At 45.0% G+C, this 25,698-nt stretch overlaps 11 protein-coding genes across 11 annotated transcripts; 6 read left to right on the top strand and 5 right to left on the bottom strand.

The window, feature by feature from the left end:
* Positions 1-9: 9 nt before the first annotated feature.
* On the top strand, positions 10-1,173 carry VTP21DRAFT_70 (uncharacterized protein; the record flags this gene model as incomplete). The annotated part of the gene is made up of 4 exons (XM_069397692.1): positions 10-346; positions 415-610; positions 660-736; positions 833-1,173. 4 exons carry the CDS (start codon positions 10-12, stop codon positions 1,171-1,173), a joined length of 951 nt encoding a protein of 316 aa, XP_069256449.1.
* Positions 1,174-2,323: 1,150 nt separating this feature from the next.
* On the top strand, positions 2,324-2,878 carry VTP21DRAFT_69 (uncharacterized protein; the record flags this gene model as incomplete). Its single annotated transcript, XM_069397580.1, has 1 exon — positions 2,324-2,878. The coding sequence occupies one exon, from the start codon at positions 2,324-2,326 to the stop codon at positions 2,876-2,878; it is 555 nt and encodes a 184-aa protein (XP_069256448.1).
* Positions 2,879-3,625: 747 nt separating this feature from the next.
* Positions 3,626-5,640, bottom strand: VTP21DRAFT_68 (uncharacterized protein; the record flags this gene model as incomplete). The annotated part of the gene is made up of 4 exons (XM_069397469.1): positions 3,626-5,038; positions 5,129-5,277; positions 5,350-5,438; positions 5,561-5,640. 4 exons carry the CDS (start codon positions 5,638-5,640, stop codon positions 3,626-3,628), a joined length of 1,731 nt encoding a protein of 576 aa, XP_069256447.1.
* Positions 5,641-6,144: 504 nt separating this feature from the next.
* VTP21DRAFT_67 (uncharacterized protein) lies at positions 6,145-7,960 on the bottom strand (the record flags this gene model as incomplete). Its single annotated transcript, XM_069397358.1, has 7 exons — positions 6,145-6,167; positions 6,259-6,741; positions 6,837-7,317; positions 7,392-7,570; positions 7,633-7,740; positions 7,810-7,877; positions 7,953-7,960. 7 exons carry the CDS (start codon positions 7,958-7,960, stop codon positions 6,145-6,147), a joined length of 1,350 nt encoding a protein of 449 aa, XP_069256446.1.
* A 724-nt stretch (positions 7,961-8,684) lies between these two features.
* Positions 8,685-9,615, top strand: VTP21DRAFT_66 (uncharacterized protein; the record flags this gene model as incomplete). The annotated part of the gene is made up of 4 exons (XM_069397247.1): positions 8,685-8,694; positions 8,773-8,889; positions 8,967-9,240; positions 9,312-9,615. The coding sequence occupies 4 exons, from the start codon at positions 8,685-8,687 to the stop codon at positions 9,613-9,615; spliced, it is 705 nt and encodes a 234-aa protein (XP_069256445.1).
* A 1,204-nt stretch (positions 9,616-10,819) lies between these two features.
* VTP21DRAFT_65 (uncharacterized protein) lies at positions 10,820-12,241 on the top strand (the record flags this gene model as incomplete). The annotated part of the gene is made up of 1 exon (XM_069397136.1): positions 10,820-12,241. The coding sequence occupies one exon, from the start codon at positions 10,820-10,822 to the stop codon at positions 12,239-12,241; it is 1,422 nt and encodes a 473-aa protein (XP_069256444.1).
* Positions 12,242-12,526: 285 nt separating this feature from the next.
* On the bottom strand, positions 12,527-13,694 carry VTP21DRAFT_64 (uncharacterized protein; the record flags this gene model as incomplete). The annotated part of the gene is made up of 6 exons (XM_069397025.1): positions 12,527-12,615; positions 12,682-12,805; positions 12,874-13,104; positions 13,178-13,332; positions 13,398-13,572; positions 13,659-13,694. The coding sequence occupies 6 exons, from the start codon at positions 13,692-13,694 to the stop codon at positions 12,527-12,529; spliced, it is 810 nt and encodes a 269-aa protein (XP_069256443.1).
* A 310-nt stretch (positions 13,695-14,004) lies between these two features.
* Positions 14,005-16,132, top strand: VTP21DRAFT_63 (uncharacterized protein; the record flags this gene model as incomplete). The annotated part of the gene is made up of 12 exons (XM_069396914.1): positions 14,005-14,102; positions 14,241-14,373; positions 14,469-14,521; positions 14,584-14,741; positions 14,808-14,842; positions 14,920-15,055; positions 15,124-15,275; positions 15,344-15,422; positions 15,506-15,615; positions 15,679-15,742; positions 15,805-15,889; positions 15,967-16,132. The coding sequence occupies 12 exons, from the start codon at positions 14,005-14,007 to the stop codon at positions 16,130-16,132; spliced, it is 1,269 nt and encodes a 422-aa protein (XP_069256442.1).
* Positions 16,133-16,718: 586 nt separating this feature from the next.
* VTP21DRAFT_62 (uncharacterized protein) lies at positions 16,719-18,531 on the top strand (the record flags this gene model as incomplete). The annotated part of the gene is made up of 5 exons (XM_069396803.1): positions 16,719-16,955; positions 17,025-17,123; positions 17,201-17,364; positions 17,430-18,152; positions 18,231-18,531. 5 exons carry the CDS (start codon positions 16,719-16,721, stop codon positions 18,529-18,531), a joined length of 1,524 nt encoding a protein of 507 aa, XP_069256441.1.
* A 770-nt stretch (positions 18,532-19,301) lies between these two features.
* Positions 19,302-21,252, bottom strand: VTP21DRAFT_61 (uncharacterized protein; the record flags this gene model as incomplete). The annotated part of the gene is made up of 3 exons (XM_069396693.1): positions 19,302-20,546; positions 20,608-20,731; positions 20,804-21,252. The coding sequence occupies 3 exons, from the start codon at positions 21,250-21,252 to the stop codon at positions 19,302-19,304; spliced, it is 1,818 nt and encodes a 605-aa protein (XP_069256440.1).
* Positions 21,253-22,935: 1,683 nt separating this feature from the next.
* VTP21DRAFT_60 (uncharacterized protein) lies at positions 22,936-23,532 on the bottom strand (the record flags this gene model as incomplete). The annotated part of the gene is made up of 1 exon (XM_069396582.1): positions 22,936-23,532. One exon carries the CDS (start codon positions 23,530-23,532, stop codon positions 22,936-22,938), a length of 597 nt encoding a protein of 198 aa, XP_069256439.1.
* Between the last annotated feature and the right edge of the window lie 2,166 nt (positions 23,533-25,698).

Here is a 25,698-nt window from a genome sequence, read left to right as displayed (position 1 = left end):
GCTGATGGGATGGGGAGCGGGAAGAGGCACAGGATTCTTAATGAAAACAAGCAGGGCGAAAAGCCGCGTGGTGGGGGAGGAGAGAAGGGCGCGGAGAGCGGGAAGAATCCAAAAAGAAAAAATAGATTTTTGGAGGTGTCGGATGGAAATGAAAAATTCCGACCGACCGATTCGGAGTCGCCAGCGTTTTTCTCGCCTGGCCTCATCCGCGCCGAACAGGCCCTCGAGCGTAGAAAAGGCAATACGATTACCCATGCCTGCCCAGGCGCGCCGGCTGCGGCTGCGGCGAAGATCGCTTTCGGATTAAGCTCCACGTCCAGCACCGCACTCTGCTCCCCTGTGCTCAGTAGCACCGTGCTTCTAAGCGGCTCAGCTCGGGCGAGGCGCGGGGATTTGCCGTGCTCCCAAATCTAGGCCCCCTCCCCTTCCATTCCGACCGCGCGCTGGCCCGTACCACCGGGCTGCCCCTTTTGGGGCTCGGGCGTGCTTGTAATCCGACGCTGCAGCTCCTTCCGAATGATCTGATCTGGCCCTCGCCCCACTGGCCGTGCCCTCTGCTTAGCCTATTGCGTCGCGCTTGTCAGACCGCATCACCCGCCGGGCCGCGTTGGTGTTTGTGCCCAACAGCCCTGCCCTCCTCAACCCTAAACCGCGCTTAGGCCCCTGCCCGCCGCCTTCCCTAAGAAATCAGGGGCTTTCCGCGCCGCCGCCTCCCACTCACCCCCTGTTACTCACCGTCTGAAACCTTGAGCGTGTGGCTGGGGCGGGGATTCCCACTCCTCCTCTCCGACCCTCGGAGCACCGTGCCGCCCGTGGAAAGCTCTCATGTGAGACGGGCTACCCATCGCGCCCGTTCCCAACCGCGAACCCTACACGCAATATGCTCGCTTCAGGAAGAGGGTCGCCGATGACCAATCCCAAAGACGTCATGGGCCTGGGAGGACGTGTACTCCGCTGGAAAAGCCCTTATCCTCCGTGGGCCGGAAGCCTCGGGCGACAGAGCCAGGACCAAGACGTGGTCAGTGGGGCCAGTGGCAGCCCCTGTTGGCCGGACGCGGGCCTCTAGCATCGGCTTCGCTGCATTTCTGTTTGGACCACTGGCATGTCCAGGTCCAGGGGGGACGGGCCAGTGGGGCGCGATTCGAGTCTCAGGAGAAATGCTCCGAGGCGTAGCTTCCCAGGGCTTTCGAGCAAATCTCCCCTTTTTGGTCAAGGTTATTCCGAGTCGGATTGGGCATAGAGATCGAGAAATAAGCTTGCATTCCTGTTGTCTATTAAACTTAAAGCTTGTCCGTCGCGCGGATGAACCAGTTCGGCTCAAAGGTTGAGTTCATCAGCGGAATCTCAGCTCGGCAGGCGGGCGGGGTTGGTGGGGAGAGAGGGGGGCGGTGGAGGTGACGGTGGTGGGTTGCGCAAGTTGCCTCTTGTCGCGTTGTGTACCCCACGTAATCAACGCCCCGGTTGGCCAAGGATATCGGTTTAGTAAGATTCCCCGTTCCTAGTACAAAATAGAATTAATTTGTTTTCGGCCAATTTCCCCCTCATTTGATGCCGCAGAAGAAGCATAAAAAACAGGGATGTTGATTTCCTCTCGCCCTGCTCCCCATTCGGGTCGAGGCCAAAGGGGGGGAGAGGAGCGGCCTCTCCATGGAGGGCAGGGGAGCCGCCGCGGCTGCACAATAATTGGGGAGCGCAGCGGGGGGGGCCAATGCAATGGGAGGATTGGCTATGATAAGCATGCAGGTGGCCCCTGAGCTCCGGGGTCGTTGGCGGCAGCGGCCCCAATTTCCGGCCAGGTCCAATATAACTCGTCCACGCACCTCATGGTGCACTACATGAGCCGTGGAATCAAACTAGACGGCGGCCCATGTACCAATATACCGATTTGCCTCTCTCCACATATCATGGCGTTCGCATGCTTATTAGGAGAGATACGGGCCGCATGTTCGAGAAAGGGATCCGCGCTGATTGGCGGGCAAGAAATGAATATCACTTTATATTTAGCCAGCGGGAAAGCAAACGGGAATTGAGGGCGAGAGGCAATTTACCGGAATGGTTGGCCAATTTGTTTTGATTCTTTTTAATAAATACTAAATCAATTGGCATCACACAAAACCGATCGCTAATGAAACCTCCTCTAATTTTTGTATATATAAACCCGCTCTCTCGTTTCTCCTATCTCCTTTTTCCAACAGTACACCCGTTTTTTCTTTCTCCTCTCTTCTTCGCTTGTGAAAGCCGATCTCCTCTTGTCTCCAAAAGACTCTCCCTCGCTCTCTCTCTCTCTCTCTCTCTCTTAGCAACCCATTTTCCAACCTCCAACATGAAATTCTCCTTCACTCTCCTCTCTCTTCTTGCCGTTGCCCTTGCCGTCAGCGCTCAGGACAGCGAAGCGGTTGCGCAAACCTCCAGCTGCATCTCATCATGTAAGGGGGAAGATGTCACCAGCTGCTACCAGTCCTGCATTGACCGCTTCTACCTTGGCAAAGAGGACACTACACAGTCTGCCGAGGCCACCGAGTCTGCGGCCACCGCAACGGAGTCCGCCACGAGCACCGCCACTGATTCCGAGGTCACCGCCTCGGCTACCTCAACCGCGACCGAGACCTCCGCCGCGACCGAGACCGCCACCCTGGCCTCGACCACCGAATCCGCAAGCGAGACCTCCTCCATCGCTACCGGCACCTCCACCTCCACCTTCTCCTTCACTCCCCTCTCCACCACCTCCACCCTCTCCGTCTCCGTGTCGGGCGTCTCGACCGGCGCGACCTCCGCTTCGTTTGTGCCCAGCGCCCGACCCTCGCAGGCCGGCGCTGGTGCGCTGAAGGCCGGCGCTTTCATGGGAGCCGCCGTTATCGGAGCCGTTGTGCTGTTCTAATCGGTTGGAATTCTGATTTTTTTTTTCCTCGCTTTCTTACCGATGCGACACTTAATTATTTTATTGTCTTGTCTATTTTCCCTGTTTTCTTTTTCTTTTTTTATATATATACATAACTTTTTTCTGACTAATGCTCCATGTTTTCATCTATATGCTCTCCCACTGTTCTAGTACCACTCTCCCGTTTTATTTTTTTTTTTCTAATGAATCCTGATTCCAGACGACCAGGAAATCCGGCAAATGTTGTTATGCATTGCTTTCAAAAATAATAATAATAATAATAATAAACTAGACGGGTTTCCCTGACGGCATATTTTTGGATTAAACTTTTTGTCTCAATATAACTTGCATAGGATCGCATCACGCCTCATGCTTTCTCTCGTTTGCCAAGAAAAAAAAAAAATTGGATCCACCTCCCCCTCCCATACTTGGCGTTGTAGAGCATGAAATCGTGTCCATCCCTAAATTTTATTTGCTTGTTTGTTCATAGGTAGTTAGCAACACAACAAATATACAAAACAGTAAAAGGATGTGTTTCCAGTCGTTTTATTACAGCCACAAATATTTGAAAAAGAGAGAGAAAGAAAAAAAAAAAGAGGAACGGTAGAAAAGAGAAAAGCTACTACTTCCTACCACGCTTGCCAATTAATCCTATATTCTAAACACACCCCCACACCCTTTCATCCAACTCAAGAGGAAACTGCCCCCCTTCCCCCCCCCCACAGCGCCCTAGAGGTAGGCTCACGCCTAGTTTTTGGCGGGCTGTTCGTAGGCGGCGTTGTGGGCCTTTTGGGCGCGGCCACTCGGGTCGGCGGGACAGCCCCAGTCGGCCCGCGGCACCCAGCGCACCACGCTCTCCGTGCAGGCGGGCTGAGGGAACCAGCTCTCGAACATCTCCCGGTACCAGTAGGCCTCCTTGGTCTGCGGGGTGTCGTGAGGCCATCTTGCCGCCGCACCCTTCATCTGCTCCTCCGTGACGCGGGTCTCGGCCGTGTCCTTGAGCGAGTCGATCCAGGAGTAGCCCACGCCGTCCGAGAACTGCTCCTTCTGGCGCCACAGGATGTTGTGCGGCAGATACGGCCTCTCGGGGGTGTCGAAGGCCCGGCGGAGGATGTACTTCTCCATCTTGCCGGGGGCGCACATCTTCTCCTCAGGGTTGACGGTCATGGCCTCTGCCAGGAAGCCCTTGTCCAGGAACGGCACTCGCGCTTCAAGACCCCACGCCATGGTCGCCTTGTTCGCGCGCAAGCAGTCAGCGGTGTGCAGGTTCTTGATCCGGGTGACCGTCTCCTCGTGGAAGGCCCGGGCGTCGGGCGCGGAGTGGAAGTAGAGATACCCGCCCAAAATCTCGTCGCTGCCCTCGCCGCTCAGCACCATCTTCACCCCCATGGCCTTGATCTTGCGGGAGAGGAGGTACATTGGGGTGCTCGCGCGGACCGTGGTGACATCGTACGTCTCCAGGTGGTAGATCACGTCCTGCAGGGCGTCGAGCCCCTCTTGGATGGTGAAGGTGTATTCGTGGTGCACGGTGCCCAGGAACTTGGCCACCTCTCGCGCGGCAATCAAGTCGGGGGACCCGGGCAGTCCGATGGAGAAGGAGTGGAGGCGGGGCCACGCCGCCAGCCTCTCGCCCTCCGACTCCGAGCCGGCATCGTCGTCGTGGTGAGCCCGGGCCTTTCGGCGCGCTTGGCGCTGCAGCTCTGCGCTGGCAAGGTGCTCCGTTTCACGGGCCGCGATGGCGGCAATCAGACTCGAGTCCAAGCCTCCGCTGAGGAGCACCCCGTAGGGCACCTCGCTCATCAGGCGCTTGCGCACGGCGGCCTCCAACGACTCCCTCAGCTTCGTGTAGTCCACCTCTCTTGTTGGCACTACGCTGGCATCCCACCATGCCGGCTGGAAGTAGCGGGTGGTCTCGCCGGTGGCCGAATCGTACATGTGCCCTGGCGGGAAGGCAAGAATCCGGTCACAGTCCTCGTTGAGACTCTTGAGCTCCGAGGCGAAGTAGACGGTGCCGGGGGAAGAGGAGGAGAAGCCCTGGTAGAGCGTGGTGATGCCAATAGGGTCACGGGCAGCAATGACCCGGTTCTTAGGGACGTCGAGAAGGACAAAAGAGAACATGCCGTCGAGCAAGTCGACGAAGGAGGGTCCCATCTCTGCATACTAAAGTCGTATGGGGAGTCAAAAATAAAAATAAAAGGTCAGTCTTCAAAGAAATGCACGGCGCCAACAGAAATAGGGTGGAGAGTGTACCAAGTGGAGGATAACCTCGCAATCGGATTCCGTCTTGAATACATGCTTTTCCTTGAGCATTTTACGTAATGCCTTGTGGTTATAGATTTCACCGTTAACGGAAAGGATGATGGTGCCATCCTCGTTGGTTAGGGGTTGAGCCCCAGAGTCTATGAATTAATTAATGCATGAGCCCAATGCATCACTGGAGAAATAGATAATTAGCCGAAAAGATCACTTACTGACGCCAACGATAGCAAGACGCTCATGGCACAAAATGTGGTTGTCAGCAACTACGCAGCCGCTCCAATCGGGACCACGATGCCGAACTCTGCAAACCAAAATAAAAAAAATACAGGGCAAAGCAAAACAAAGCAAATAAAGCAAACAAAGCAAAGCAATTCTGTCAATGGGGTCCCTTAATATCGACTTGTCAAACAATGTCTTCGTTACTTTTTTGAGAGTAATAGGGCACGTTGGCGAAATGCCTGAACATCGCCTTGGTAGTTGTAGACTGCGAAAATGCCACACATTTGCCTGTTTTTTTTATGTGTATGCTCTGCAAGCATGACAATGTCAAATAAACACAAAAAGAAAATTAGCAACAATCCAAAAGCAATGTTGACATTGAGGACATCGATATGCCCCGCTGGGATGGCAGGGAGGCGAGATGAACTCACATTTATTCTCAAGAGTCGAGAAGTAGGTAGAATGCTAATGGAATGAAAAAAGACCACCAATGGAGAGAAAGGGGGAGCCAAGCGATAAATAAAAGGGGGTTTTTCTTGATCTTTTTATCCACTCGCGAATTTTCAAGTGTGTTTGCATGAATTGCAAATGACTCAATCCCAAATCGGAAGGGCAGTCACAAAATGAGGAGAAACTTTGTTTTTATCTCCATCGCATAACCTTAGATAAATAAATAAATAGCTGAAGATAGGTGTTGGAACAACAGGTGAAAATAAGAGCCTGCAAAATCACAGGGTGAAAAATGCGCTGAAATGGATTGATTAGCTCCCACATCTTCCCGATCCCTCTCACAGCTGCGCAACATAGTTTGCTAATGCGGTGGTGAGAAAAATAGACAAAGATTAGACTCTATTTTCATCCCTAACCCCTTCCTGCTTCTCTTTCCCCCCCTGGGAACTCACCCGGAAACAAGCCCGTTTTCCCATTCAGGCGCCCCGTCCACCAGTCGTTCGTGCTTTGCGTCTTCTCCACTATCTCAATCTTATCGTCTTTCCGGAAGCTCAAATCACCCTCCTCCCCGGTGTAGTCATAGAGGGCGATCACATACTCCTTGGGGGGTTCTCTGGCAACGCGTGGCGCAGGAGGAGGAGGTGGAGGGGCCCGATAGCTGGGCACCCGGCTGTCGCTCTTCGGAAGAATGCTGTTCATTCGCTGTTCGCTTACCCCCACCTTGGTTGAGAATTTCATAATTCCGGAGCGAAGGTTTCCTCCCATGGAGGAGGACGAGGCTGTTGAGGCCGAGCGGTGGAGGGGGGAGGAAAAGCCGTTGCCCTCAGGATTCGCCGCCGGTGTGTATGGAGGAGGGGCAGTGTCGCCGTTCTCCTCGCCTGGCTGCGAACCGCCCACAGCCGGGGCAATATTATTGCGGAAATGGGCCGTCGTTGCTAAACAAGCAGAGGGGTTCATAATGATTAACGGGCCATATTTCATGTACACATCCACGCACGTATATATATATATACGCTTCAGGGGTATTTACCTTTTGCAAGAGACTTGCGCGAGAGTAATGTTAATTCCTCCAGCTCATTCTGGATCTCGGATTTCTTTCTATCGTACGCGAGCAAGATATCTGTGTTCATGTCATAGCCGCCTGCATTCACCGCCTCCTGCAAACGCTCATTCAGTATTTCGAAGATGCGGAATTGTACCACGTAGAAGCTATGGAATAAGGGGTCGATGAACTGGTCCTTTTGCTCGAAAAACACAGGCAACTGCGCCTTTAGTAGATCGTTGTAGTAGTTGTACTCCTGGGTAGCAAGCTCGTATTGCGACTCAAGTTTGAACATGTTCTTCTCGTCAGATAATGAGCGCTCCTTTTTTTCGCGCAGCTTCTTCAGCGAGTTACGGAAGCGATCAAAATCCACTTGTTTGTGGTTGCGCTTGGTGATCGTCTTGCGTATCAGCTTAGTCACTGTAATGAAATCTGCTAGTGGCTGCACCACTCTCCTGTCCAAATCATCCTGTATAGATGCCAACAAACCAGTGTGCATCAGGGTCCATCTCGAACGATATTTGTGCGGTCGAAGCTACTTACCAGCAAGGGCATGAGAATATCTCGAGTCTCTTCGACGATCCCATGAAATGTCTGAACCGCCTGCAAAGCATGAGCGGGCGTTTGATGGCGTCGAAGTACCGCGCCATCATCGCGACCATTAATAGGGTTATACAAATCCACCAAAGTCTCCGCCGCGGACACCTCATGCATCATGAATGCTGCAATTTATATAATGGCGATCAGGCGTATTCAAACTACTGAATGGTAAGGCCAAGCTTACCCGAAATTCCATCTCTATATTTCTGAGCATCGGAATGCAGTTGGACTGCAGCCTTTTCGATTTGTGTAAAGCGAGCCTCGAATGTCTTAAACTCTTGATCTTTGGTCTCTGTTGTATTCAAAGGGCGAATTAGTAATCCTACGCAGGGTATTCCTCAGTCACTTCATCTAATGTCACCTTCAGAGTAGCCGGTTGCAGCTTTGATCTGATGTGGAAGCCGATTCACAGCCTTCTGCAATCCCTTCCTATAGGATGAGTAATATACATATGTTTATAATCGTGTGCCGAGACTCGATCAAGACATCAGTGCGTAATAATACCAGCTCATTAGCGACAGATATAATCTCCAGGTAGAATTAAAAAAGAAGATATAAAATAGGGGGGTATGCTGCTAGTATAGGCACTTGCCGGGGGTGAGGATGTGATGGAAAGAAGCTGAAAGGGCTTCGCACCGAAAGAAATTTATCTTACACCGCTAAGAAATACAAAGAAAAGCTCTGGAAAACACTTGGTTACACAAATTGAACGCGCCACGAAATAGAGTGACGAAGTCATGCGGTTTGTTTTTCTTCGAACGCGTCCTCGCTCTAGCCGTCGTCATGACAACAGAACATTACTCAAGGTTCATTTAGGGCCAATATTGGAGCAGAAAATAGGCAACGAAAGGGGCTCACAACCGTCTATTTTTTTATTGAGTAGTTATCCCTGTTTAGAGGAGATCTACGTATGTCAGTTCTGTCACGAGCATGCCGAGGATCTTTTGGCCTACGGTAAGCTGCTCTTGCCGAAAACGGTTATGTGATGGGGTGCTAAAAAAAGTGGTATCTGCTTGAAGGGGGGGAAAATCATGTGGGAATTTTACGGGTTAGAGAGGTAGAGGGGGGGGAACGATCAAAGTAATTGAGGGGGTTTTGCATCCTCTACTGCACATTGATTGACGCGTTGGTATATTGATTCTAGCTTCAAATTTGAGGAGGTAAAAACGTACAATATCGGAGCAAGGGTCACTGCTATTGCGTGGTCTAGTGTCAGCTCGACCCAAAAACTCAACAATGGTATTAGGTAAATACAATCTTACAGTCAGGTTGAGAGCATTAGAAATAAGTGGAATTTCGGGTAGTTTGGTGGTTGCTTGTGCAGATAATAAGCTTCGCTTCATCGAGGGAGACAACATGCACATTGAGTTGGGGCACACGGATCAAATTAACGATGTTGCTTGTAATTTGAATTCGGGAGATATTGTGGCCAGTGTCAGCTGTAATTCCCTTTCTCACTGTTTCCTACCAACTCTAGCTTTGCTTGACTACCAGACTAAACTCTCTCCTTGTTAACAGCCGATAGAACTTGTAAAATATGGAGCTTCGCTGACCGTCAGACACTGCAAACAATCTCTCTCGCAAGCGCGGGGATTTCGGTGCGTTGGCATCGAGCCGATAACACCCATCTGATGATTGCAGAGCAGAGTGGAGCAATCCGCCTCTACGACTGGACGAGACAGGAGCGTCTTTGGGCTCTGTCGCTGCACGAAGCTTCGACTGGTCTCCGCAGTGGAATAGGCCCGCGGGCAGGGCTAAAATGTGCCGATTGGAGACCAGGGAATGCACAGTGGTAAGTTACCATAAGTTGACTTCATTGGCCGTATTTCGAGAAGGGTTGCTAAATATTTTACCTTGGTCCAGTTTTGGAGCATTGGTAGGTTCTAAGTGGTGCCTTTGGAATCTCCGTGAGAATCATCCAGAGCAGAGAGGAGAGGGTCACGCTGAGAGTGGAGGAAAGTTCCGGTTTTCGCCAGCTAACCCGCGCTACTTTGCAAGCTGTGGCGGAACAACCCTTAAAGTCTATAACACTTCGTATCCACAAGTTCCACAGGCATTCCCCTCGCCTTCCAACGTGCGACTTCGAGATCTCAGCTGGCATGCGACCGAGACATGGTTGATGGCCTGTGCGGGGGACACGCTCTACTTTTATGTGGTGGATGGATAGAGTTTAGGGGGCGGTTTTGTATCCTTGATTTTAGAATCAATAAAGCAATTGCATTTTGTTCCATGATGATACCCCTTGCCATGCGCGATAGAGTACCGTCATCCATTGAGTATACATGTTTCTGCAGGACTATGCTTCTTTGTTGTAATAAAGCGTGGAGATAGCATCCCTATAATACATATCGAATATTTAAGAGTTGGTTGTGGTAGTTTTTTCGCGAGGCCATTTATCGGACTAGCTTCCGATCTGTTGTAATCGAAATATAGCCACCGCCATATTCAGTGGAAAATTGTGGGCTGAAGGATAAGGAATTTTTTGGTGATCATTTGGAGCACATAACCTCCCCAAAACAGGTACTCGTATAATCCAGTTAGGTGCTCATGGTATCGGATTGAGTATTATATGTAATTATAGGGAAATGAACTTTATTGCTTATCAAGGTGCTGTTGAGTCTCTAGATTTATCGAATTACTCGGTTGACACGCAAGCATTTCAACTCGCAAGACTAACGAAAAGACAACTCGATTTTATATTATCAATATTTTTTTTCCCCTCGTGTATTAAAGGGCAACAGCATCAAGCAACAAACAAACATCTGCATCTGCGTCATAAGGCAATGTGGCCGCTCTGCTATACTTTATTGGAATAGATTATGCATTATGATGATGACAAGGTCAGGGGAGCCTGGGACTTCATTTTCTATGGGTGGGTCCAAAGTACAGCTGAGTGATATAATCTTCGCAATTTCCTGGACGGGTTTTGTCTCGAGAGCTTTCGATTTGTGCTGGCGTTTTCGCCATGGTTAAAGAGGCTTAACACTAACTTCAATTGTCGAGCGGTATAACCACGACTAAAAGGGCCCTTCGACAGAATTTGTAAAATTAAAAGGGTTATTGTAACAGTGGGATTCCGCCTTGATTTTTACGGAATCGAGCGAGTCTCAAGTTCCACAATCCGAATTGGTGGTCTATGCTTCTTGCCCGTTGCTTATTCGACACCCACGGCAGATCCAAGTTGTAGATTGTCGATTTTGTTCTCCCAATACACAAAAGTGCTCGGACTGCTTCATATAAAAGTAATACGGGCTCTTGGATTTGCTAAAAATGTCAGAGATTCTTGCTTCGTTTTTCAGTAGTTGTGCTTTTTTCACTTGTATTTTACTCATCCCTTCCCCACCCTCCTTGTATCTTTATACTATTGAAATATGAAGTTCATTACACTCACTTTAACTTTAGCGTCTCTGCCCCTTCTCTTTGCTGCACCTATACAGCCCAGTAACGCAGACGATTCTAGCGAATCCATGCTCGCACCGCCGGTCTGGGGCGAGCGCTGGGATCTCTTTGGTCCCGGTGTATCTCAAATGTTTGCGCCAGGCACCTTGCATCACAACCGCCGCGGGCCGGTGGATGGGAATGCAGGTGGAGCGGCTGCCACGGAGAAGGCAAAGGCCAAGGGAGAAACTAGGGCAACAGGAGCACCCAAACCTGCGGGGGGCGATGTAGATATTAAAAAGGTGATTGAAGGTGTAATGAGTGGAATTGATAAGGCCGCAAAGGGCGCAGCGGCGGCCGAAGAAGCTAAAAAGGCCGAGGGAAAGACGGGAGCAACAGGCAAGGAGAAGGGAGAAAAGGAGAAGGGCCTTTCCGGCAAGTCGACTGAGGACAAAGGAGCGAAAAGCAAGGACGCCGCTAAAGCCAATGAGAAAAAAGACGCCAAAACAGACTCAAAGAGCAAAGACTCCAAACCGAAGTCGGGAGCCAAAGGAAACGAAGGCAAGGGGCCGAATCTAGAAGACATTATCAAAGGCATCGCCTCCAATGCAAAGAATTCGTCTGGAGATAAATCGAAATCAGGAACTGCTGGCAAGTCGGATGGCAAGGGGCCAAGCCTCGAGGATATTGTCAAGACTATTGCTACAAATGTAAATACTCAGAAACCAGCCGGAGATAAGTCCAAATCCGATGGCAAGGGCCCTAACCTCGAGGATATTGTCAAGACTATTGCCACCAATGTGAATTCCCAGAAACCTGCTGGCGATAAGTCTAAAGCAGAGAACCCCGCGACCAAGGGATCTAATCCTGAGGACGCCACCAAGGCTGGTGCCACTAATGCTGCTCCTCAGAAGTCGACCGGAGTCCAGAGCCCTAAGACCGAAGAGAAACCACTGGAAGGAAAAACGGACACGGCCGAAGGGAAAGGGCCAAATCTTGAGGATGCCGCCAAGGCTGGCGCCACTAACGCTGCTCCTCAGAAGCCGACCGGAGTCCAGAGCCCTAAGACCGGAGAGAAATCACCGGAAGGAAAAACCGACAAAGCCGAAGGGAAAGGGCCAAATCTTGAGGATGTGGTCAAGTCCATCGCCAACAATGGGAAGCCAACAGGCGAGCAGAGTCCTAAGGTCGGGGAGAAGCCTAAAGTGATCAAGACAGTCAAATCTGACGGCAAAGGGGGCACCACTCGCAAAGTGGTCAAGCCCCCCACCACCCAGGTGACCGTTTCTCGTGGACCGGACGGCTCCCTCAACAAGACGGTAAAGACAGACTCGTCTATCAAGAGCGTGACAAAGAGTGCCGATGGTTCTAGTAGCTCCTCGAGCTCCTCAAGCACCAGTAGCACCAGTTCTTAGAGTAATGCTTTCTAGATACGGCTTAAACAGCTACTAGATGCAAGAATATGCATCCTCATTTAGCAATTTATTTTTTGCAGTATCTTTGTTCCATTATTCCTATTAATATATTTTTGCATGTAAAATGAAATGAGAATAAAAAAAAAATAAGGAATTTATTTACAACGAAAACCAATTATTGTTGTTAACTGATAAAAGAGAGGGAGAGAAAGTAGAGTAAAATCACAAAGTTGAACACTATAGAAACTACACACACAATAAGTAGAGGGGTAACTAGGAAAATGACTAATAATCACGAAATTTAACTGCAATCTCCCAAATTCTACTAAGTACATTGTCGTCCATCTTCATTAAATCCATCTCCACTGTCTTAGCTGCATGTCAAGTGAAATGGGATTAGCTGTGTTTTAAGAGAACATCCACAGTAAATCGATACTTACTGTCTGGATTAACGTCTGTAAAAGTGGATTCCGAATAATGATTTATCAGCACCTCAAACACCCTATGGGTCTCCTCGTCTTCCATCGTGGATAAGAAGTCGCGTAATTTATGAAGATCAATTTGCTACAGATATTATCCAATTCAGTTTAGGTAAGTTGAATTCTCGTATGAAAACCACGAGGCAGATATACCTTCTCAGAGCCGTCGTCTGAAGACTCATTATCATTGTCAAGAGCGGCAAAATTAGGAGAGGCGGGCGCCTTTTTACACGTTTTCTTAGCACGGATACGCTCATGGTCGCCCGAGTCACGTCGTTTTCCTCCACTTTTGCGACGTCCAGACTTGCCGTTTTCGGGAGAGTTGGCATTGGATGAGGGGGGATCAAGTAATTGTAGGAAGCTGGGTGTAGGATTTTCAAAGATCTAGCATTTCCCATTGAAAGAAAAGAGGGTTATTCTTCTATATAATAAAAGCTATAAAACAAAGACCACTTGCCAGAGGATAATTGACTTCATAATGACTAGATTTAAAATGTAAATCGTGAATCAATATATCATGTTTGACGTTTTTGTCTACAAAATAAAGTCGGACACCGATGTCGAACTCGCCCCAACCTTGTTCCGTAAGTGTAAATGGCGGGGATGTTTTGGCTAAATGAATATCAATGAGTAACTCCGTCATTATTTATGCCCTCGTATATTTTACAGAAACTTACTTCGAGTTGGAGATTTGAATGTGGGATGCAAAAGATAATCGACTTTTTCCAAATAAGCTGGTATATAGTTCTCACCGGCCTCATTCACGCCATATATACTAATCTGCCATTTGCGCCACAATAATCCGTCTTTTGTCTTCTTCGACTTTGGATGAAGAGCTGACTCTGTTACTATCTGAATCACAGTCGGCTTCATCAAGAGATTGCGGGGGAAAGGGCAGAGGGAGAATGCATAAATCAATTCTCAGCATGCATTCTTACCTTAAGTGTCCGCTGGACGGTATGCTTGCCTGACATGTTTGGTGAGGCCTGAATCTATTGATTAGTCAACAGAATTCATCAAGAATAGTATAAATTGTATATAGAGATGATCAAGGAGGATAAGAAATAGAATAGAAAGTATATTTCGAAATCGCAGTTACGAGACAATCGAAGGTCTGAGAGTTATGTCAAAAGCAAGCAAGGTTAGGTTAGATCTTGATTTTGTGAAGTCCGAATCCAACTCCCCCCTCTTTCAGCCGAGCCCCCCTCTGCTTTTAAGAGATTGAATATCATTCCTTATTCTTATTTCCTCACCCATTAAACTCTTCGAAAATTCATAAGATTGATGGCGACTCACGCGTTCCCCATCAAGCAAGAGTTTATAGTCGATAGAAAGTATCAGTTCGTCCGCGAACTGGGGCAGGGTGCGTACGGTGTTGTATGGTAATCTCTCATTGTAAATTAATTGGATGGGGTGAATGAAATTGTGAAAAGAAAACCCCTGAAGAGAGAGGAGAAGGTGGTTTGCTGTAATGTTTCGTACGTAATTTTAATCGCGATTTTTTTTTTTTTTGCTAATAGTGCTGCAACGAATTCGGAGAATGGGCAGCAGGTGGCTATTAAGAAGGTGACCAAGATATTCGACAAGGCGATCTTGGCTAAGCGTGCCTTGCGTGAGATTAAATTGTTGAAGCATTTTGACAGTCATGAAAATGTAAGCTCTTCTTGTCTCATTTCAAGTTGAATGGACAACGCATCGCAATGGAACATCCCATACTTATATTTTTTCCCCCCTTCTTAACAAAATAGATTATTTCTATCATCGACATGGATATTCATAATGTACACGACTTCAATGAAATGTAAATGACAATGTCTATTTAGTTTTTGTTTTAGATGTAACTGTGTGTCTATTTCCTATTAGCTACATTTTCCAGGAGCTTATGGAGGCCGACATGCATCAAATCATTCGTTCTGGTCAGCCCCTCACCGACGCTCATTTTCAATACTTTATTTATCAACTTTGTCGCGGGTTGAAATACATCCATTCTGCCAATGTTTTGCATCGGGATCTCAAGCCTGGTAATTTCAATTAGTGTGCAGCATCCATTTCTAGTGTCAAATGCTGAACTTTGAGTGATTTAACAGGGAATCTCTTAGTGAATGCGGATTGCGAACTCAAGGTATACATGCTGAGCAATAGCTAGTGTTTTTTGTGGATGTATAATTTTGTTTTTGGTAATTTCTGATCTATTTTTAGATCTGCGATTTTGGCCTTGCACGAGGTTTCTCAGACGCACCGGAGGCCGATGCAGGATTCATGACAGAGTACGTTGCCACACGCTGGTACCGGGCTCCTGAAATTATGCTGTCGTTCCGGAATTATACCAAAGCTAGTAAGTCTTGTTATTTTGAAGACCATCATGGTGAGTTGAGATCATAACCCTGATTGTGTTTTTTATAGTCGACATGTGGAGTGTAGGTTGTATTTTTGCAGAAATGCTGGGCGGAAAGCCGCTGTTTAAAGGACGTGATTACGTCGATCAGCTTAATCAAATCCTACATATTCTCGGGACTCCAGACGAGCCGACACTACAGCGTATAGGAAGTGAGCGAGTAAGGATTATGCATCCTGAGCTATTTACCGGAACCCATTGAGGATTGAAATCTCTCTTTTATACTAGGCCCAGCTCTATATTCGTAGCCTACCAACGATGACTAGAATACCGTTCCAACAGCTTTATCCTAAAGCGACTCCACTTGGTAACATTTCCTGTTTATAAATTTTTTTGATCTACCATGTGCGCTTAAACCAGTTTTGTAAATTTTGCTTTATATTCTTAAAGCAATTGATCTACTCAATCGCCTCTTAGAATTCGATCCCGCCAAGCGTATCACTGTAGAAGAGGCATTAGAACATCCTTATCTCGCCGCCTATCATGATCCTGACGATGAGGTAGCTCAATGTTAATTGGTTTTTTTATCACCCACTAAATTGCTATTTCTCTCTTCATATTAGCCACTCTGCCCTAATATGTTCGATTTCTCGTTTGAGTCTGTGGGAGAAATAACCGAAATGAAGAGTAGCTATATTTTAAGTTCATTTTAAGAAGCTTATCTCTAATGTGTTCCTTATTGCTACAAGCATTAATCGCTCGAGAAGTTATGTCGTTTAAGGCAAGCAAGCGGACATCATACGTTGGTGCTACAAATCTTAGACGGAAAGAGAGGTATACCGACAGTCATTGTTTAATAGAGTTGTGATTCATTCGAATTGAATCTCATCATCCCCCTTGCCTTTGTTTAGTCTATCGGCCAAGGATAGAGATTCTGTCTTAAATAGTGCTGCTGCTGTTAAATCAGATGCGGGAACAGACGAAGCTGCTCTCGCCGCAAACCATGCCTCTCCTGCTGAGATGGAGGTAGATGAGGACTTAGAGCGGGAGCTTGCGGGTATTGTTCAACGGCCGTGATTGATTTGTTCCCAAAAATAAAAGATTACAAATAAAATTAAGTATTTTGATATTGATTTTATTCTTGATAAAATTCGTATTATCGAAACGAACCAGATAGACTTGGCATACAGATTTGCAATTCTCTCAGCCTATAACCCCATCAGCAACACGTAAGGCTTCACGAAAGAATATTTTAGACTTTTTTTTGAAAGTCGGATTCTCGAGAGAATAACGATTATTGAAGCAAATACTATATGGGTGTCATCAAGTGTGGCTAGAAAAGGAGTGAATGACGAGGCGGAAAAAACCATATTTAAGCAAGGTGGGCGAATAGGGAGGGGAAGTGAAAAGAGCCCTTACATCCATCCTCTTGGTTGGCACGGGCCTTATTTTATAATATATTATGGATGGTGATTGAGTTCATCCCAAAGTTGTGTTATTAAGGCTGTGATTACCTTTATTAGGTAACCGATATGGCGCAGTGCGAGTTATGCGATGAGTATAGTGGTATAATTTTCGATACAAGATAAAATAATTTTAGTTAGCGACTCGGACTTCTATTTTACTGCACCTTCCGGGAACATTCAAGTGTTGCAGCACCATTATGAGTAAAGATACATTAGAAAACATCGGGACAAGCGCAGAGGAAAGGCGAGAGGTCTCGCTCGTGGATGGGAAGGTGACAGTTCCTGAGCTCCATGAGAACTCTGGAGAAGCCTGGTCACCTTCAACTTGGCAGACGAAACCCATTCGGCAGGAAGTTGCTTACGAAAATCAAGATGAATTTAAAAAGGCACTGAGAAAACTACACCATTTGCCGCCATTGGTTTGCCCCGGAGAGGTTTGATGTTCACGCTTGAATTAATTCTTCGAATTTAGGGATTTAATGCTTTTGCTGATCTCATCGCAGATCCACAAGTTAAGAAAACAACTCAGAGATGTGGCCCTTGGGAAGGCGTTCCTTTTGCAAGGTGGTGACTGCGCAGAGCTTTTCGAATACTGTTCACAGGTTTGCAATTTAATTCCATTAGCATCTAATGTCATGAATAATGGCTTTATTTATGTTTTTAAACTTTCATCCACTAGGAACCCATTGAAAACAAACTCAAGGTCATGTTGCAAATGTCCCTTGTGGTTATCTGGGGTGCGCGCACCCCGGTGGTGCGTATTGCCCGAATGGCTGGACAATATGCGAAGCCTCGGTCTAAGCCAACTGAGATGTTTGAAGGAAAGGAGATTCTATCCTTTAGGTATGGGCCTATCATATATCATATATTTAGGTGGAAGCCCAGATATTTATAATTGAGACCTACAGAGGAGATAACGTCAATGGATACGACCCCAACGACCGCAACCCTGATCCCAATCGACTTACGCTCGCCTATTTCCATTCGGCCGCAACATTAAACTATGTTCGCGCACTCCTTAACGCTGGATTCGCCGATCTCCACGACCCGGCCGCCTGGAATTTGGCGCACGTTCGTTCCTCTTCGTTGCGCAAAGAGTATCAGGCAATTGTGGATCGCTTGCTTGATGCGCTTGATTTCATGAAGACTATCGGGGCAGATGCGAATGCGTCCAACAATCCTCTTAACACTGTAGACATGTTTATGTCGCATGAAGGACTACTTCTTGAGTATGAGCAAGCTCTAACGAGATTACTGCCCGCACCCTCGGACGAAAGCAGCAGCCATAAACACAAAGACGGGTCCACAGTGGGTGGCGAAGACGTCCGCTATTACAACACTGGCGCACATTTCCTCTGGATTGGGGATCGCACTCGTCAGCTTGAAGGGGCCCACGTCGAATATTTTAGAGGGATTGAGAACCCAATTGGAATCAAGGTGGGTCCTAGCATGGAGCCGGAAGAGCTGCCCTCGCTACTTGATAAGCTTAATCCGCGCAAAGAGATTGGCAAAATTACTCTGATCACACGTTATGGTGCGGGATTGATCGAAAAGTATTTACCAGGTCATATTAAAGCAGTGCAAGCTTCAGGCCATAAAGTGGTGTGGGTATGTGATCCTATGCACGGAAAGTGAGTATTTGCATCCAACCGTTAATGGCCCATTAGGGTATTGAATTCTCACTCTGTTTCTCAAACAAAAACTTTTAGCACTAAAAACTCGACACAAGGTGTGAAGACGCGCCATTTCGAAGATATTATCCAGGAACTAAGCAAGGCCTTCCGAATCCATAAAGACTGTGGCTCGAAACTCAATGGTGTTCACTTTGAGCTGACCGGAGATAGTGTCACCGAATGCGTGGGCGGATCAATGGAGTTGTCTGACGCGGACCTGTCAGCAAACTACCAAACCTATTGTGATCCGCGCTTGAACTACGAGCAGAGTTTGGATATGGCCTTCATGATAGCCCGGCACTACGAGAGGGAGAGGTCTGGATTTGGATGGATGTAATTGGAGGTGAAAAAATTGATACTTGATACGAGTAGAGAGGAAAAAATAAGTTAAAAAATATCTCTCTCATCTAATTGATATATCTTTTTTTTTTGATCTTTTTAAAAAATTTAGTTTTATTCATGTGTTTACCCATATCAAATATAACTTTATCAATGATAGAGATCAAATTTTGTTCAAGTTCTGGATATATAAGTTGGGAAATCCGCATGAGGAATTCCATCGCAAACAACAATGTTTCCTAGCAAGTTGGCCAATCTTCTCTTTTGCCTGACATTTTTTCTTGCGGCGCAAGGAGTCCCTAGTGAACAGCATATGGAAAGCCACCATGAGTTCGAGCGTAGACTAGACGTCGAATCTTACGAAGAGCACAGCAAAAAGGCGGTTTGCCCAAAGCTGAGTTTTGACTTCATCGCTGAGCTAGAAATGGGTCAATCACCAAACCCCTACTATTATCATGAATAATTTAGATGGGATAATATGTAGCATGCCTATCGAGTTCGTAACAGAACTATAAAATTAGAGCGTTGGACTCTATCCACCGAAACTCGAGCCTGTCGACATATAGTTTAATTCATTAGAGCTTGCCCTGTGGCATAGGTCATTGTCCTTATTTTCGATTTTATTGTCTATAATAAAGGTATGTGTTTCTCAAAAAAACAAAAAAAAAAAAAAAAACTACAAGCAACGCTATTTACAGGTCAACCAGATTAATCCAAAAAAAGTATCAAAGGTATTAAATAACAATAATTATGTATAAAACGATTCGCCTAAAAAAACTTGGATCGCGAACTTCCACATACTGTATTGAAAAGCAGCTGATTCTCCATTCGAATAATCGATGCTCGAGCATGATTGCCTCTATTATCACAGGTAGTTGAGTCATACAAGTCTTTTCGGCGACCTAGCACGGATACATCCCACACGGTGACGTTGAACTCTTTAGCTCGTTGTAGGATTAATTCTTTAAACTGGTCCACTCGCATACGCGTCCAGTACCGTTGTGGGACTGACGTGCAGCAGAAAGGCTGCGGCATTCGTAGAATAATGGGCGTGTCTGGATAGCTCTTCCGTACCGATGCGAAAAACTGGCCCAAGATCCCATCGTAATTCTCGAATCGTGTAAAGGCGGTATCCCAATTGCCCGTTCCGATTAACACGAGATCAGCATTCGGTAAAATTTGCGACCGGGGGGGGTCTGTCATGAATAAACCAGGCCACGGGGTTACTTGATGTAATAAGCCGCCGAGAAAGTGGAAGTAGGCTTGGCCAGCCTCCTCAACTTGGTGTTGCATTCCTAGACTCAGAGGAATATCCGGATTTCTAGCCCAACCTCTAGTGTCATCGACGTCGTCCTCATGCGTATCATCACAGTCACACAGACCACCCGATTCACACCAGGTATTCCCGCTTGAAAGAGCTTTGAGGAATCTGCGAGAGTTTGAATCACCATAGACATGTAGAGTGCGACCTTTGAAGCATTCAAAAGCGCCGTGAGGGGTAAAATATTCAAGGGTGCATCGATCAGGCTTGAATACGAAGCCATACTCGTCAGTGTTTCGGAGTGGGCCTCCCCAGTTGGTGGCTATGCCCCAAAAATCATTCGGATATTGTTCTCGATAGCGCTCCTTTTTAATCCAGCGTCCACTTAAATTAGAGCCAGCTCTGCAAATAGGACGCTCAGGGAGTTTGATGTCAGGGCTGGAGATAGCAGGAGATGCACGCAATACCGTTGGAAGCGAAACCCGTTCGGGGGTATAGTTCGGAACAGGGGAGGTGTCGGGCTCAGCGTTCCATGCATAATTGCGATATTCAATGTCAATTTCAAACGTATAGTCACCAACATCTAGGAAGAGTCCAGATGCGCTGAAAATTGTATCGTGTTCGTTAACAGGCATAGTGTCCATTGGATAAATGACATGCGGACTGCGGGCTACAACCATTACGCTATCGGCAGGCATGCCCGCTACCTTTGCATAAGGCCAATTTTCGGGTGTCTCTTTGATCTTTGGAAGCTAGCCAATATTGCAAGATGGTTGAGTAAGAAAATAGAGAGATCGTATATAACAGACTTACAGCGACGATAACGCAGGCCGTTCCTGGAGTCCCAATTTCCACAATTTTTTGCGACATTATCTTGCCACCAATCGCGAGGAATGCTTGTGGCGATTGAATTTCTCGCAATTTATAATTGTCAATGCTAATGGAACACAAAATATATAATCAGTAAATTAGAACCACAACCAAAAAGTAAAAGGCAAAAACTACTTACAAATTATTCCAATCTATCGCATCGCAATCCTTATTAGCAGCAGTCCATGCATCTTCCACTGCAGATGCCGTCTCATCTTCCTGTAGAACCATATTGTTCTCCTTTCCCATCTCCCTCTCCTCACCCTCAAGGCCAACGTTCATCAACTCAATACGAGTCAATTTTCGATGACCGAAGAGAAACAAGAATACAATTCCTAATGCAACGATGATGGCCCATACTTTTGGTGAAGATGCCATGACTTGTCGCCGTCGTTTGAGGAATGAGGGTGATGGTGACTGGTCAACAATGGGTAATGACTCGAATCGCGTAGAATCTTCTACACCAGATGATAAAGGATTTAGAGGGCCCGATGATATGAAAGAAGGTGTAAGCTGTGGTGAATGTTCCGAATTCAACGTAGAATTGCGCTGGTAGATATTAAGATAAAAATCTTCGTCTTTTTTCATTTTAATGTAATTGTGAAAAGAATGGAGATTGTCTTGCCTGTTCTTTGTTCCGCTTTGTTATGATTCTTAAATCGTTTTGAATTTATTACTCTGCCCAGTCCTGATTGGCCAGGTACGATTCAATTATGAATGGGAACATTATCTGAGAAGCGAATTTAGACGAAAAAGTAGCATGTGGTAAAAGCAAACTTTAAGTGATCTGTTTGATGCGCACAAAAAACAAAAACCATAAAGGTATGTTTTGCTTACCAGATAGCAAGATAAACGAGAGAATTACTGATATCTATAAACCATATGGGTGTAAAAATTCATTAATTAAATATTTTCGCGTTAATATTATCTCGTTAACCTGAATTTGCAATCTTTAAAACATATCATATAGGTTACAGGGGCCACGAAGAAGTAGTTGAAAATTAAGGAGAAGTAATAGAAGTCATTATATTTTTGCAATAGCATATTTACAATAGGGTCATTGAATTTGAAGAAGGATAATAAAACTTCTACTCACGTATATTGACAATTAATAAAAGGTTGATGAATAGTTAAAAAACACCCGTACGTCATATCACAAATAAGTGTCTGTTGCTTGCAACCTTTAACTTCTAGGTAAAGATTAAAAAAATCCAACAAATTCTCATCAAATGAAATTCTCTCTGCCTGCTCTATCTATCGAAGAGCATTATATAATGGGTATTTATTTATTTAGATGAGATACATTTATATATATATCTGCTTAATATCATCATGTATGGACATACCCAAGATAGTATCATCCTCTACTACCAGTCCTGGAGAATAAGCCACATCCCCCTAATAACCAAACTGGACACTCTAATGCTTATAATATATGTCTCTTATGTTCTGTTAAGTTAGAAATTTTCAGGAAGACATGTAGTGACTAATTGCAATACAGTTGATAATAATTTCTATGTATATTTAAACAATACTATGGGTAGCCCACCAATTTTGAAATTCATTCGGTCTTACAGGACGTTAGTAGTAAAGTTAAGAATCCAAGAGATATAGAACTACAAAAGAAACATCACTTTTGTAACCTTGACAGAGCTAGATGCCTAAATAGGGTAAATGAGTTGGAATAATGTGTATTTGTTAGTGAAATGTTCTATTAATGGAAAAAAGTCCAAAGAACAATATAGAGCCACAATTGATTAGACTTAACTGTGGTAAGAATTCCATTGTATAATACTAATATTTAGATCAATAATGTGTATCGTTAAAGCTGTTTCGGGAACATCGCTTAAAGAAGTTACTGCACGTTATCTGGGATTGAGTGTAGCGAGCATAACAACGAGTCTCACTGATCTCGCGCGAGTACATCCCCATTTCCTTGTTGAATAAAGAGTTTTTATAACAAAATTAGTTTTTAATTTATAACAATAGTGTGTCAGCTTTGTCACAAAACTTGTATACTGTAGTATTCGAATAATATTTAAAAAAGGCGAATGCCCAATTAAATGTTGAAAGGGAAACAATGGTTCTACTAAGTAGCAAAAATATATTTTAGGTCTCATATAAAATGTATAACATAGTAAACCAAATTATAGAGCTATTATGAAAAGTTTTTAGTACATCAAGAATTTAATAAATATAAAATATCTTTCAATGTTATTATTTATTGTATTATATAGCTTTTATAATATCATATAAAGACTTGTGCTTTGACTAGCTCTTTGATGTGGGCATCAAAGAGCTATTAAGCTGTGAATTGGAGCCGAGTAAATGCTGATTCGGCAAGATTTTATTCTCCCGAACATGAGAATAATTCTGTCCATTCGTTTGTTTGTTTTCTGCATTAGGCCGTGTATGAGTGTAATCCCCGATATAGGCGGTATAGGTGACGGTTTGATTCCAATGCCTGAAATATTTGGTATTTTTAAATATAGAAAAGTTGCTAAGAGCACTTGTGAAAGCTGGGTTGAACAAAAAGATGATTAGATTAAGGACTCCTTGCATTCCAGTTAAAACTGCTTTCGCTCGAGTGGCTGAATTTCCAAAGGAAGTTTCGCGAGTACGGGTATAATATACAATAGAGAGTATGCATTCCGCCGGCATAGTTATGATGAGCACTAGAGGGTATCCGAGCAGCCGAACTGCAGATAACATGAGCAAGCGCTCTCTAGTACGGTCCTCCTCTATAGGAAGGGCCTTATCTCTTTTTGCCTTGAATATCATTTGATACACTCGGATCACGCAAGCAAAGATAACAGTGAAAGAGTACAGGATGCAGCCGATTACTACTACGTTAAAGATCACAATCATGGCTAGATGAATATCGTGTGACCAATTGTTACTAAGTTTTCTCTATTGTATAAGTACCATAACAAAATTTAGTTCATATAGTAAATCAAATAAGATAAAGCGTTTTACTTTGTCTGAATCATATTCCCATTTTACACAAAAAAGCATTGGAGACGAGAGACCAAATGCTACTAGAGTGGACATCAAAAGGTACCACTTTTGCAACTTCGCTATGTCAACACGTTTGTGAAATATCGATATTTGTAGATCCAACGCGATGCACACCGTGAGAAGCGAAAACCACATGGGAAAAAAGTAGAATGACCAGTAAATAAACCTGGCAAGCCAGAGGTTACCGGGAATTACAACTTCGTTAATATCTTGCGAAACTCTCAAAATATAAAATATTCGGTAGAGTGCATCAGCGAGGCCGATCCAGAAACTAAGTCTAAAGGAAATGCTTTGCGTGACTTGGGGTTGCGTGTAGCGAAGGAAAACGACCAGCAGCATTATAATTATCGCAGATGCGACTGATGCGAAATTTATCGCAAGTTCTCCATCAGAGATTGAGAATTGCATTTTCAATATCTACAAAGGTTAAATTTTTTAGGGGCAATAACCGCCTCGTTGATCTGCAGGGATATACAGGAACAAGTATTTGTAGGTGAAATCGCGGAAAAGAGGAAAAATAGAATGTTAATGCCTAGATTCAAACATTCTTTTTATACCTCCCCCTATTGTACTTTCTACTTTTTCTCTAGTACAAAACTTTGTTTTCAGCTAGTGTACTTTGTAATAGACACAAAGATTAATCTAACCCCAGAATTTGTCTTCACCAGAATATTGGAATAAACTTCATAAAAGCAAGAAATAGACAATGTTTAAATTGTGACCTCCGGTTATTGGGTAGCGATTGATTAATATGGAAAATTTTTATTGAGTAGAATGTGTGATATTCTATGAAAGTATAAAGCAAAATTAATATAATAGGGATCTCAAATTACTGTGAGAATTCAGGTAGAGATTTATTTCATTTATTTTCAGTGTATTGAAATGCATGATAAAAAGTACAATTCAAAAGAGGTGTCGTACAGGTTGAGTGGATCGTGGAAGATACATATCACATCTGCAATAAATTAAAGACTGGAAGTATTGATCATGGGTGCAAAAGTTTTCTCTATTATAACATTCGAGAAGTTGTAATTTAGTTAAAATACTACTTTTGTAGAGTTGCTTGCGTTATTCCCAAATTTTGCCTGCATTGATCATTTATATTATATCAAATATAAGGACAAAACAAAACTAGGAGCAAAATAGCAGCCAGAAACAAATCGAGAATGGTACCTACTTGCAATAATATTACAAATATAACTATTGTAATTGATACAAGGTCTAAACTAGTTCAATGAACAAACATCAGAGGGACTAGGATCAAGTTGTTTTACTCTTAGCTCCATTCTTACAAATATCTTCTAATTTGATAATATACTAACGTGAAAGAGCTATTTTGGTGTATAAGCATCATTTATTCGTACTCTTATCTGCTCATCTTGATTACTCATGGGCGTATCTATGCTCTCATCTTGCGCAACCTCCGGTTCTGCTCTAAGGGGCCTTTTTCCATACGTACATGCCATATCAATTCGCATATCTTCCTCGCTCAGCTCTTGGTAAATCTCCTGTTGCGATTCATCCTATTCCTCACCGTTTATATACATCACTCGAGTTAAATGTAGCCTCAATGCATTTAGAAACTGCATCCAATTATTTAATCTACGTTTTACCTCTTCACCGCATAAATTGCCCACTGGGAATGATACCGATACCGATTGAATATCTTCCATTCCGATAGTCTTAAAGGAATCACCAATTCGACGAGTCCACGACAGATGAATATCACGTGCTCATAAGGTGTTATAAACTAAAGAGAAACAGAGCAGGTATGATGACAGCTACTAAATACAACAAATCAATAAAGCCACACTGACTTCCACCCGTGAACTACCTTAACGCTTTCTCATCACACTGGATTGCATAGTCTACGGTTGTAGAGAAACAATTTAACCAATATTGGGACTACTTCAGCTGAGCATCTTATCGCAGCAAACCTGTCTCGACTAGCTCCAAATATCCCCCTGACTTCAGAATTCTTCGTATCTCTCCAATTACAACCGCCTATCCTATCGT

The sequence above is a fragment of the Calcarisporiella thermophila genome (assembly GCF_041956535.1).
Source record: "Calcarisporiella thermophila strain CBS 279.70 unplaced genomic scaffold VTP21scaffold_1, whole genome shotgun sequence".
Taxonomy (NCBI): domain Eukaryota; kingdom Fungi; phylum Calcarisporiellomycota; class Calcarisporiellomycetes; order Calcarisporiellales; family Calcarisporiellaceae; genus Calcarisporiella; species Calcarisporiella thermophila.
The sequence above is the reverse complement of the archived record's forward strand: the minus strand, read 5'-3'. Positions and strand labels throughout refer to the sequence as shown.